Source organism: Hyla sarda, chromosome 7 (assembly GCF_029499605.1).
Source record: "Hyla sarda isolate aHylSar1 chromosome 7, aHylSar1.hap1, whole genome shotgun sequence".
Lineage (NCBI taxonomy): Eukaryota > Metazoa > Chordata > Amphibia > Anura > Hylidae > Hyla > Hyla sarda.
Window position 1 is genome coordinate 195,426,331 of NC_079195.1, and position 13,553 is coordinate 195,439,883.

The window sequence follows — 13,553 nt, forward strand, 5'->3', positions numbered from 1 at the left end:
TTTTTTTTCATTTACACATCCAACTTTTTGAGGTGTTAAGGCTCCCTGTACCCCTTGTTACATTCCGTGAGGGGTGTAGTTTCCAAAATAGTATGCCATGTGGTTTTTTTTTTTGTTTGTTTTTTTGTTGTTCTGGCACCATAGGGGCTTCCTAAATGTGACATGCCCCCAAAAACCATTTCAGCAAAATTTACTTTCCAAAAGCCAAATGTGATTCCTTCTCTTCTGAGCATTGTAGTTCACCCGCAGAGCATTTACGTCCTAACATTGGATATTTCCCTACTCAGAAGAGATGGGGTGACAAATTTTGAGGGGCATTTTCTCCCATTACCCTTTGTAAAAATGGTAAATTTTGGGAAAAGAAACTGCACTTTAGTGACAAAAATTTTTCTTCATTTACACATCGTCAAACACCTGTAGGGTGTTAAGGCTCACTGGAACCCTTGTTACGTGCCTTGAGGGGTGTAGTTTCCAAAATGGTATGCCATGTGGGGGGTTTCTGCTGTTCTGGCACCACAGGGGCTTCCTAAATGCGACATACCCCCCAAAAACCATTTCAGCAAAATTCACTCTCCATTGTTGCTCATACCCTTCTGAGCCCTCTACTCAGCCCGCCGAACACTTGACATACACATATAAGGTATTTCCCTACTCGAGAGAAATTGGGTTACAAAGTTTGGGGGGCTTTTTCTCCTGTTACCCCTTGTAAAAATTTAAAAACTGGGTTTACAAGAACATGCTAGTGTAAAAAATGAAGATTTTGAATTTTCTCCTTCACTTTGCTGCTATTCCTGTGGAACACCTAAAGGGTTAACACACTTACTGAATGTCATTTTGAATACTTTGAGGGATGCAGTTTTTATAATGGGGTCATGTGTGGGGTATTTCTAATATGAAGGCCCTTCAAATCCACTTCAAAACTGAACTGGTCCATGATAAACTCAGATTTTGAAAATGTTGTGAAAAATTGGAAAATTGCTGCTGAACTTTGAAGCCCTCTGATATCTTCCAAAAGTAAAAACATGTCAACTGTATGATGCATACATAAAGTAGACATATATGTGAATCAATATATAATTTATTTGGAATGTCTATTTTCCTTACAAGCAGAGAGCTTCAAAGTTAGAAAAATGCTAAATTTTCAATTTTTTCATCAAATTTTGGAAATTTTCTCCAAGAAATTATACAAGTATCGACAAAAATTTACCACTAACATAAAGTAGAATATGTCTGGAAAAAACAGTCTCGGAATCAGAATGAAAAGTAAAAGCATCCCAGAGTTATTAATGCTTAAAATGACAGTGGTCAGATGTGCAAAAAAACGCTCTGGTCCTACAGTGAAAAGTGGCTTGGTCATTAAGGGGTTAAGAGATACTCCATATTTACATCAACATATGAATTAAAAGGCAGAAAACTACATTGCATTTTATTCTTTATTCTACAGATTAAAGGGGTATTCCAGGCAAAACCTTTTCTCATATATATCAACTGGCTCCGGAAAGTTAAACAGATTTGTAAATTACTTCTATTAAAAAATCTTAATCCTTCCAATAGTTATTAGCTTCTGAAGTTTTCTGTCTAACTGCTCAATGATGATGTCACATTCCGGGAGCTGTGCATGATGGGAGAATATCCCCATAGGAACTGCACAGCTCCCGGGGCGTGAATAATCAGAGAGCAGTTAGACAGAAAACAACAACTCAACTTCAGAAGCTAATAACTATTGGAATGATTAAGATTTTTTAATAGAAGTAATTTAAGTAATTTACAAATCTGTTTAACTTTCCGGAGCCAGTTGATATATAAAAAAAAGTTTTGGCCTGGAATACCCCTTTAAGTGTTATTTGTCTGCATGCAATAATTGATGTGGATAAAGCATTACGGCATGTATAGAAGTAAAGTTTCCCAATTACTGAGACCGCCATGTACAGGAGGTGAAAGCTGAGTCTTAGAAATACCAGATGTTATTCTTGATGAGATGCAAATGATGTGATAATGAGTCCTGAGTGTCCCCCTTCCATTGACATACAGGTGTTCATGCCAGAAAATAGCATCACACTTGTAATTGTGCACATCAGTAGCTTTTACCATGTTAATGTCTCAGGTATTTGTGCTGCACACACATTACTGTGTTTGGGGTAAGAATAGAGTAAAAAAAAAAGTAATTACCCCCTGGAGTATAAACAGGGCAGAAATGATGCCGTACTGTTCTAAACAAACAATTATTGATTTTATCATCCATTCCGAAGACATAAGACTTGTCATGATTGAGCCAAATAAATACTTTAAAAGTAGAAAAATGGAATCAAGATTTTCATCAGTCATGATGTAAACTTTAGAATGCAATTTTAAAGGGGAAAAATACCTACCCCAAAAAGGTAAAATTATATTGCCAAAATAATATATTTGAATGGCAGTGTCTTTATGGATCCATGTTATGTGCCATCCTACAGTACTTATGAATGTTATTGTGGTGTGCCACTGTGGTGAATGGCGGGGCCACTGGTGTTGCAGTGATGAGTGTTGTGATCAGATGTTATTATGTTCGGGGGGCTGATGGTATTAACCCCTATGTGTTTTGTGACGCCAGTGTGGTTTTCGGGTTCCGGAACACAACACGCCCGGATTCTCCGCTATCCCACGGGCTAGTAGTGAATAAAGAGTCCACAACCAGTTGAGGGTAAACGGAGGCTTTACTGAATAGAAGACACGTGTAATTATCTTCACAGCTAAGACCCGAATTCCCAGAGAGGTGACCAGTACCCAGAGGACCTCGCAGCTTGCTGGACCAATACTTGTAATAAACTTGACTTGTAATTAGACTGGACTTGACTATGTGCAGGACTTGACTAACTTCAGTGACAGCAGACATAGACTTGTAGACTTACTGGAGAGTTGTAGCTTTGTGGTAGTCCAGATGCTGAGCACTTGCCCTGAGATCTCTGTTAGATGCTTCAGCAAAGACTTTGATGTTACTTTCAGAAGAGTCGGAGGAAAGAGAGCTAATTAAAGATGGCCACCCCTTATGTAGTGGGGGGCTGGACTAAAGCCCATTGGTCAAGCTGTGGGTCATAGGTTAAGGCTGGTGCTCTCTGGGAGTACATGTTACAACAAATCATATAACTGCAGAACATAATATGTGACAAGATTACTCACAGGTCCTTGAGACCTCCAAAGGTCCTGTATACCATCTAGATATAAGGATCCTGTCTATGCTCAAGTTGGTGTATGTACCTTTACTGAATTAACAGGAGAACAAGGGGAGTCCCTGCAAGGGAGCCCCCAGGTCACCGAGGGACTCAACCTGACAGGGCCTACAGGTAGTACGGGAACATGTACCTGTACTGGGACATCACATTATCATATTTCAAACATTTATGCAACGAAAAGCAATGTTTCAATAGAGGATTAACTACTGCTAAGATATTTAATGGAACATGGCATGGTGTTCACACAGAATCTAACAGAAAACACTTCCATTTTATCTGTAGAAAAGCAGAATAATACACTGCTAAATTATGGCACCATAGATTTCAAAATTCATAACAGAGAATCCAGCTCTATGGTATTATAAAAGGGAATGCATTATTTTTCTGTATTTAATGAGAAACATGCAATACGAGACAGTAAACTCCGGCGCGTTTTGGGTCAGTATGACCCTTAGTCATGCTGACCTGAAATGCATCAGTGTTTTCTATCCTGTGTTTTATGTTACTCAACTAATGAGAGAATAAAGCATTCCCTTTTATCACACGACGTCCACCTGTTGTAGATGTGGATCTGACGTAGGTCCAGGACACTGACCGGTCTGTCCGTGCTCAGGTGTGGATGTGAGGAGGGACGAGCTGTTATTCCTTTTTCCTTTTACCATAGATTTCAATAGACTCTATATTAAAGCATTAAATAACTTGAAGCTTGAATGGAGCCATAACACAGCCTGCTACATGAAGCCTAAGGAATATCCTAAGGAAAAATTATCTCTACTTGTTAAATAGGGGCATGACAATCACAGTCACAGGTGGTGCAACCCCCGACTGGGCCTATGTAGTGTTTTTTATTTCAGTAACAGTATGATGGTATTTGTCCATTATTATGTAGTGATAATAGTAGGGGTCATGGTGTGCCTGCATACTGTATTATTGGCATTGTTGACTGTATACTGTTTATTTGTTCAGTAACAGTCTGAAGGTGTTGTGTGCAGTGATATTTGTTTCTTGTATACTGAGTTTACTGACTGGTATTATTTGGTAACTAACAACTACAGTTTTTTACAATAATACATAATTATTTGCATTACTTTGCTATATGCTCTCTGTCGAGGGGAGGTAGGTAGCAGGTCCAAAACCTGCCCTGGGGTCCACATGATTCTAGTTACACCCCTTGTTGTTGAAGTGATCCTTGACAACAGATGGTTCACAAAGTGTTCCCCTACAGGGACACCAATCAATCAGCTGTAATCTGTGGGGAAACTAGCCAGTTAAAGGGGTACTCCAGTGGTTAATTTTTTTTGACTATATGGGGTCTTCTTTGTAAGTTTTTTTTTTTTTTTGCAATATACATGTGTTATATGTTTTGGCAGCATGTATGTGTTTTTCTTACCTGTTTGTTGGGCAGGAAGTTCTGTAGTTCCGAGTGTTTTCTTTTACTGTTGTCCACAGTTCTGAGTCTGTTGTGGACAAGATGGCACAGCTTTTTATTTTTTTCCCTCTGTCTGTATGAGAAAAATAAACCACGCCCCCTCATCTCATCCAGCTGAGTACACAGCTCCTCACCTCCCCTCCCCCCTGCTCTGTATTCTAAGGACGCAGGTCTGCACAGGAGAAGGACCTCACAGAGAAGATTAGTGTTATCTGAAGGGGAGGGATGACAAGGTGCACGGGCCGGGGATGTATGGACTGCAGGGGAATAAATCTGATATTGGGAATGATCTCTATATGTGAAGAGGGAGGGGGGGACTCCTGAATGACACATGCTGGGAGTTGTAGTCCCTGTTGTGTGTGTGTGTGTGTATGCTAGTGTTTACAAACCAGTTTGCCTCCAGCTGTTGAAAAACTACAACTCCCAGCATGCCCTGACAGACTTTGGGCATGCTGGGAGTTATAGATTTGCAACAGCTGGAGGCACACTTGTTTGGAAACACTGTTCTTGCCTATTCAGCATACACATCATGTTACACCAGTGTTTCCCAACCAGTGTGCCTCCAACTGTTGCAAAACTACAACTCCCATTATGCCCAAAGGCTGTCAGGGCATGCTGGTAGTTGTAGTTTTGCAACACCTGGAGGCACCCCGGTTGGGAAACACTGGTGTATGCCCTACAGAGGTGTGGTGAACTACAACCCCCAGGAGACTACAGAGGCAGCATGTTGGTGTTATACCACAGACTGAAGACTCCTGAATAACACATGCTGGGAGTTGTAGTCCCTTTTGTGTGTGTATGACAGTGTATCCCAACCAAGGCTGATTTATATTAGTGTGCTGTGTATAAGGGGGCCGACCCAGGAAAATAGTAGGATGGGTAAAGGGCGGAACAAACAAACAAAAACAAAAAAGGAGCCGCCCCAAACCAGCAAGGCATGTGACATGCTGGGATTTGTAGTTTTCAGCACAGCAAGAAACAGGAAATAGAAGCAAAGATAGGAAAACAAAGTGGGGGATAAAAAGACAACAAAGAACGGAAATAGAGTCGCCTAAACAACAAGAATAGAAATGAAACAAAACAAATAGGGTAAGTCACAAACGGAAAAACACGTTGACCACCGGAGTACCCCTTTAAAGGAGAACTGCAGCCTTAGACAACTTATCCCCTATCCGCAGGACTGAGAGGTCGACAGACACACACCCCCCATTTAGCTCTATGGGAGAAGCGGGGATGCCCCTCCCATAGAGATACATGGAAGGGGCCTGTTGGCGCTCAAACACCCTACTCCTCCTCCCTCACGATCACACACTTTAGTTGTCTAAGGCTGCAGTACTCCTTTCAATTTCAATTTCCTGCAGTGCCACCGCAAAACAAATGAAGCATTAAACAGTACCAATTATAGTCAGTGGGTCATCTGTGCAATGAAAGACAGGACAGGTCCTCCAGAACGAGAGACACTCTTGGACAGGTCCTCCAGAACGAGAGACACTCTTGGTAACCACTCTACACTTTAGCCAAGAGATGAGGATCCTGAATAGCAGACCCTTCCCCTATCAACTCAAAATACAATGCTAGAGTATATGAAAATGATATTTCTAAATAGGACACCCTTTTAAGTCAGGGAGTTAAGAGGGGGATGTGGTAGAAAGGAGGCAAAATGGGAAAGCAAAGAAGACAGAATCTGAAAAAGGAAAAACTTATAAACTATGCGGGAGGTAAATGTGGAATGATGTTTTACTGTCAATAGGTTGTCTAGTATTGTAGCTTTTATTCATTTGAAAAGGCTTGTCTGACAAAAAAGATAGTGTGTGTACCGTATTTTTCGCCGTATAAGATGCACTTTTTCTTCCCCAAAACTGGGGGGAAAAAGTCGGTGCGTCTTATACGGCGAATACACCCCTATCGCGGCGGTCCCTGAGGCCATCAACGGCCGGGACCCGCGACTAATACAGGACATCACCGATCGTGGTGATGCCCTGTATTAACCCTTCAGACGCGGCAATCAAAGCTGACCGCCGCGTCTGAAGGGAAAGTGACACCAACCCGGCTGTTCAGTCGGACTGTTCGGGACCGCCGCGATTTCACCACGGCGGTCCCGAACAGCCGACTGAATAGCCGGGTTAGTGCTTACAGGACCTTACCTGCCTCCTCGGTGTCTTCTCCGTTCAGGGATCCCCTGTATGGCCGGCGCTCTCCTTCCTCGTCGTCGCGTAAGTGCATCGGCGTGCGTAACGACGTGATGGCGGCGACGGAGAGCGAGGATACCCGGCCGGCAGCAGAGACGTTCCGAAGCGATAGGGACACGGCGACAGCGATGGAGCGACATCCAGGGCAGCGGTGACGGGTCCGGAGCAACGGGGACACGTGAGTATTACCTCCTCCTGCAGTGGTCTTCAATCTGCGGACCTCCAGATGTTGCAAAACTACAAATCCCAGCATGCCCGGACAGCCAACGGCTGTCCGGGAATGCTGGGAGTTGTAGTTTTGCAACATCTGGAGGTCCGCAGGTTGAAGACCACTATTGGGTTCAACATCTTTATTTTTTTAGATTTTGCACCTATAAATTGGGTGCGTCTTATACGCCGATGCGTCTTATAGGACGAAAAATACGGTATGTCTGGGCTGTGGCTGGAAGAAAAATTTAAAATATGCCCCATACCCCCGCTGCATATGTGTTGTGTTGTCCAGTCCGGGTTGAGCAGTACTTCCTGCTTTTCTTTTGACATGCAGGAAGTTCCCACTCAGGCAATCCCTGCCCGTAATAGTGATCCACCTTTACCAGTGATTGGCTAAGTGGGTATTTCCTGCATGTTAAAAAGTAAACAGGAAGTCAGGAAATATTGTTAAGACAGAATGGGGCCCATTTAATGACACAAAGAGAAATTGGGGCATGTTATAAAATGTATTTATTTATTTTAGTTTTCCACCCAATTCCAGCCCAGACACTTACCATGTTTTTTGTCTCCTTGCTATGGGGTGTGGGGGGGGGGGGCTGAAACCCTTACACCCCACTCGTGTTATATCCTGATAGAACAGTTGTTTATCACAATGCAGTAACATTTCTCAGGACTGCAGAGAAAGCTGTTAGTTTGGTAATGGAAACAGAAGGGATTTCTATGAAATATCACATTGTACCCATTCCTCCTACTTTATCCACCTACCTACTGTACATTGCCGGGTTTATGGACTGCAGGTTGCCAGCACTCGGAAAATGAGCTGTTATTTGGTCTGAATGAATGTCTGATTAGAGAATAACAGTTTTGCCTCCTTAAAGCAGTGCCGCCATATTGCTCTATGAGGAAACACAGTAGAGCAAGGCAATGTAATTATTACTTCAGCAAATGTATGTTATCAGAAACTAAAATGAAACTACTTGTACCTCTGCAGGGAAAGGCTGCAAGACCATTAAAATTCCATCAGATGCCCCAGACAACATACCGTGGCTTTGTTGGTTACAGTAAATGCTGAAAGAACTTGAATTTTAAAGGCCTGTACCTATGTCTTGGTCCTAATTATTTTTAGTTTCTTAAAGGGGCCCCCGTCCATTCATGTCTATGGGAAGGGGCGTGACAGACGTCACGCCCCTTCCCATAGACATGAATGGAGGGGGAGTGGTGTGATGTCACAAGGGGCGTGACATGGCATCACGTCTCCAGACACGGATACAAAGAGGTTTCCGAGACTGGAGAAGTAGCCCCGCAAAGAATGCGGGTGCTGCACGGAGATCGCGAGGGTCCCCCTGCCATCTTTCGGATAGGGGATAAGATGTATTTGGCCGGAATACCCCTTCAAGATCGACAAAGGTCTGGCACCTATTTAAAAGGGGTGTGGCGCTAGTGCAGGTGCCACAGCTTCTTCAGTGTTTTCTAACACTCATACCTGCATTGGAGTCATTTCCGTACCGGCAGTGCTAGGTACTTCAGTGATGACCCATTCCTTCACTGGTAGGGGTTCCACTTGGGATGAGAATCGTGCTGTTTTTTTATTTATTTTTTTTTTTTTTATTACATTGTAGACCCGACAGGTAAATACAGAGAAGTTAGCCCAGGAGGAGATGAAAAGTAATTACAGAAGTTATTCATTGGAAAATGACTATGGCCGCTATGTACTGTATTGCATATGTTGCAGACGTACATTTATCTAGTACAATTCCAGATGACAAAAGTGCAGCTGAATTCCATTTATTTTGTATTTCTTCCTAAATGGAATATTCTGACATTTTCAATGCTACATTATAGTACCTCGTCGGGAGCCCAATATCAGTGATATGTATTTATTAATTTTTTTGTTCAAAACTTTAATTAGTGAGAAATCTCTCTTATGTTTTGTCTTATACATGACAATGGATGATTCTGATTGTACATAAAGCTGACCATAGACTTTAGATACCTGTCAATTAAACCCAGTACTGACTTCCTTTAACACACATATTGGCTCTGACTTACTAAGCTTGTTGGGTTTTTATTAGTGTGAAATGTTGTTTCAGACTTGTATGATTCCACTTAATTCACAGGTCGGGAAAGTTATGATCAGCTTTTTCTTGGTGGGAATTTCTAACCATTTATTTGCAGGATTTTGTGTAAATACGTCGGGTTGTGAGGACATGCCCTTTTTGAGCGATCACGTCCCTTTTCTGACCAACCAATGGAGTTTGTAACTGAACAGTTTAACATGGTCGCCATACAATATGATTGTTCAGATGAACCCTGGCCCAGTTATTCTGACAACAAACCCTTCTTCAGGTTTGTTGGGTTTCTAGGTTCATTCTGGCGCACGACCCGACAAAACAAGTTAGGTTTACAATACTTAAAGGAGTACTCTGGGATATAAAAGCTTATCCCTATCCTATGGATAAGGGGTAAGTGTCAGATCACACAGGGTCGGACCACTGGGACCCCCTGCAATCTCCTGTATGGAGCCCGGCTCTCCTTCTAAGTGGAGCGTTTCGACCACCACACAAAGCTGCGGCTGATGCTCTCCCATCATTCACCTCTATGTGATAGCTGGAGACTCCCGAATGCAGTGCTCCAGCTCTCCCATAAAGATGCATGGAGGGGGCATGTCGGTCATCACTTTGTGAGGTGGTCGAGACACCACATTCAGGAGCTCGTACAGGAGATTGTGGGGTGTGGGGGGGGGGGGGGCAGTGATTGGACCTCAACAATCTGACACTTATTCCCTATTCTTAAGACAGGCTATATGTTTTTATATCCCGGAGATCTCATTTAATTAGGGCCTAAGACTCAGACTAGTGATCACATGACTAAGTTATAGTAATAAACAAATGCTGGAATAAAACAAATGACACTGTACAACTAGTTAATAGTGAGTGTGCATGGTATTGGCAAAAAAAAACATAAAAAAACACCCAGAGTTCTTTTTTAAACATCCGTAAGACTACGTTAAGTCAGTACGCATGTCTCCGGACTTAGTACAGAACTTAAAAAACTCAGAAAAGAAAGTTTAATAAGTTTTGAAGCATTCAATCAGATTTCAAACCTTTTTAAGGACAAAGCAAGGACTTATATTTACTCATATATTTTTATTATTATTTATTTTAGAGGGAGATGCTCTATTGAGTCTTACTCTAATATTCTATGTCAATCTTAAGAGATAAAGCAGAGTGTATACTGAATTATTTTATTTTTTTTACACTCTGAAATAGTCCTCATTTCGGCGCACACGTACAGCAATGACTGCGTACAGCGCTCATTGTCAGGTAAACTACTCCATTAGGCCGCCCCTCTGTGATATCAGGCTGATAAAGCGTCTGTTTATTGTAGTCATTAGGAAAGGAGGAGAGGACAGATGCTTCTCACCTTCTCTTTTGCATTTCGTGTCTCCTAGATTCTTCACTTCTGTCAAGATCTAAATGACAAGACAGTGCAAAGGGAATTACTTTCCGCAACGTCGCTGTAACCTTGAGCAGCCGCTCTATTGTCTCTTTATGGCCATTTATCAGAGCGCCGAACTCAGAACTCTCACAAAATAAATGCTTACATTTTTTTTAATACTTCCATTTCCCCATCCCCCCACCCTTACTTATTTTCTGCAGATTGAATACAAGTTTCACTCAACCATTCTGTCAATTTACAAATGAGGCCTCGCTCTATTGGATTAGAATAGAGAAATAAAATATTTATCAACGGGACATGGCGGAGCTTTATGGCATTACAAACATGTGCCCGCCTAAAATATTGATGCAAAACGAAGCTTGGGGCTAGAGTCATCTGGGCAATTCCATAAATATTGTTAAAATTGATATAGTGTTTGCTGCTAAAACTAAATTAAAGGGGTATTCCAGCCAAAGACATCTTATCCCCTATCCCATGGATAGGGGATAAGATTTCTGATGGCGGGGGGCCCACCGCTGGGACCCCCCCCCGCAATCTCCGTGCGGGACATGAATGGAGGGGGCATGGTGTGATGGGACATATCACGTGGGTGTGTGGCATGATGTCACGTCTGCAGTCTTGGGAACATAGAGGTTTCTGTGATCACTCCAAGATGCACTTGGGAGCTGCGTATGCCCAATTGTTGCTAAGAGCATACAGTAGGTCTGAAAGGAAGATCAATGAGCATAAGGAGGGCATTTACTTTGAGCATGCCGGCTGGACATCTTGGTGCACTCAGGATTTGGGAATGACCATAGTGCACCAAACTACCTCATATGCATGAAAACAAAAAGGGGAATAAAGGAGGAAAGAAGCTACAAATCGGAAAACAAACCATTGTCATCAGCATCCCCTGCACTACAAGTCTGCACCAACAGGCTAGTGCGGATGATACCGATGAAAGATTCCCTTAAAAGTTAAGAGTCCCTGCTCATGTATAGTACACTGAGTGCCTGGGCTGGGTGCAGAACACCTAGCTCAGCCAATGAAGTGAGTGTATGCTGTGATGCATACAGCATTGCTGCTTATCTCTGGGCCACTTGTGTACAGAAAAATCCAAAACATTGACACAAAGTTTGGATTCTAATGAATCCAATTTTTTTTGCGAAATTTGGAGTAAATGAGACTTACTTTTTTCTACCTGTGGATTTAGGGTTAGATTTGCTGCGGAATTATCTTCAAATTTGACCCATGTAAACTTAGCCTAGCTAGACAAATCCATCAGGGAACTGCTCCTATAGACATATCTGTAGTTGACAAAAGAGGACACGCAAACGTTTTTCTGTTTCTTTGCTGATGATTTTTTTTGTATTTTTTGAAGGAAAGGCTTTTTTTTACACTTTTACTGCATCTTTATTTATAACCTTGATACATTTTACAAAAACCTAATTTTCCCAAATGTGAGATTCCCCTAACATAAATATGGTTTTCGAGCTAACACGCCGGATTCTTGACACCATCCACACCTTCTTTCATTAGCGGTACTGTTGAATATCTGATTAGGCATTCCTGTTAGGTTGCTACAATTACTACCTGCTGGGCTGACAGTCTCTTGAAACACAATTGAATTTACCTGCATGTATTCTTGTGCCGTAGCCATATATTATGTTGTCATTTCAGATGTCCTTGAGTAAATGCAAACACCCATGTGAACCTATTACGCCCAACTAGTAAAATGCTGATTTTTCTTTGTCCTTCTCTTCCAGTCTTTGCTCTGAATTCTGCGTCCTCTGGAGGGGATAATGCCAAAATGTCTCTGATGAGCAAGTATAAGGAAAGCATGATCTCTAACAATCCGGGGGACCCCAACAACCAGCCCACCACCCTGCTGTCACATGGTGCTTCCAGCCAGCATAAAAGAATCAACAGCAAGTCGCGAGGTGCCCGCGTGTGAGAGAGTCTGCGTGGGTGTATTTCTCGGATTGCGTAAATGCTGTTTTTGCTAATTCATTTCACTACATATGTTGAGCTCCGTGCAAGAGAAAATCTGTGTGTGTGCAAGACGTATTTGTTATAGTTCTTTTACTAAATCTGTGTGTATTTCCGGTTTACTCTAGTGCTATGTATGTGTCCATGTGTTTACTATATACATGTTACCAGTGATACTCCAGGAGACTTTTATAAGTGGCCACCCACCTGTTCTTGTGCGCCAGGTCGCATTAATAAACTATGCTTATTTCAACCCATTTTGTGTGCCTCTGTTAGTACCATCATGAGTATAAGTGCATGAAGCTAAGTAGAACTGTATGGTTCCCCACTGCCTGGAGGACCTGAGCTCTGCTCCTTCTTGCTGAGCTAAGTTGACATGGACAGTAGGGATCATTGTTGATCCATAAGGGAAATCATAGTTTGATTTATACTTTGTCCAAAACTTTTTGCCCTTCTTATAGATTTAGTTATAATCTGCTGATTATTCAAAGGGGTTTCTGGAATGGCCTATGCTTATAATACGCCATTTTGGTAAATGGCCGATTGGCTTCTGGCCCCTCCACTGATCATCTGGTTGAAGAAGCCACAACAATGGTGCAAGTGCTCTTGCCTCATTATTGACTAGGATCAATACAGCTACATGCACTTGGTAGCATCTGTACCTACTACTGCAGCTTGTCCTGTTCACTAGAATAGGACACACTGCAATACAAGGTACTGGTCTCTTCTTTGCCTACTAGATACATCTCCATGCATTTGGAAACATATATTCTTGGGTTCGCAGCTTGTCCCTTTTCATTTGAATGGGACAAATTACAATAGCAGCCCTACCAAACATATGGCACTGTGCTTGGTACATAAAGTTGAGTCTTTAGACTTCCCCGCCTCTTCAATCAGCTAATCAGTATACGTGCTGAGAGTCAGACCCCAAGAACCTGATATTGATGGTCTTTTCTACGGTAAGGCCATTTATATCAGCGTCTCAGTTTGTCAGATTTCAATTATATGGTGCATTGTGGAAGCAACATAGAACTTTACCAGTTTCACATCACAAAAAACTGCATTTTAGAAGATCATAGGAGTCTGATG

At 42.2% G+C, this 13,553-nt stretch overlaps 1 protein-coding gene across 3 annotated transcripts in view; it reads left to right on the top strand.

Annotated features, from left to right (window-relative positions):
• The window catches only part of ASTN1 (astrotactin 1), a 583,832-nt gene that overhangs the window by 383,884 nt on the left and 186,395 nt on the right, over positions 1-13,553 (top strand). For all 3 annotated transcript variants that reach the window (XM_056532005.1, XM_056532006.1, XM_056532008.1), the window contains one exon: positions 12,242-12,415. In XM_056532005.1, coding sequence (XP_056387980.1) covers positions 12,242-12,415 — 174 coding nt within the window. The remainder of the gene's footprint in view (positions 1-12,241; positions 12,416-13,553) is intronic.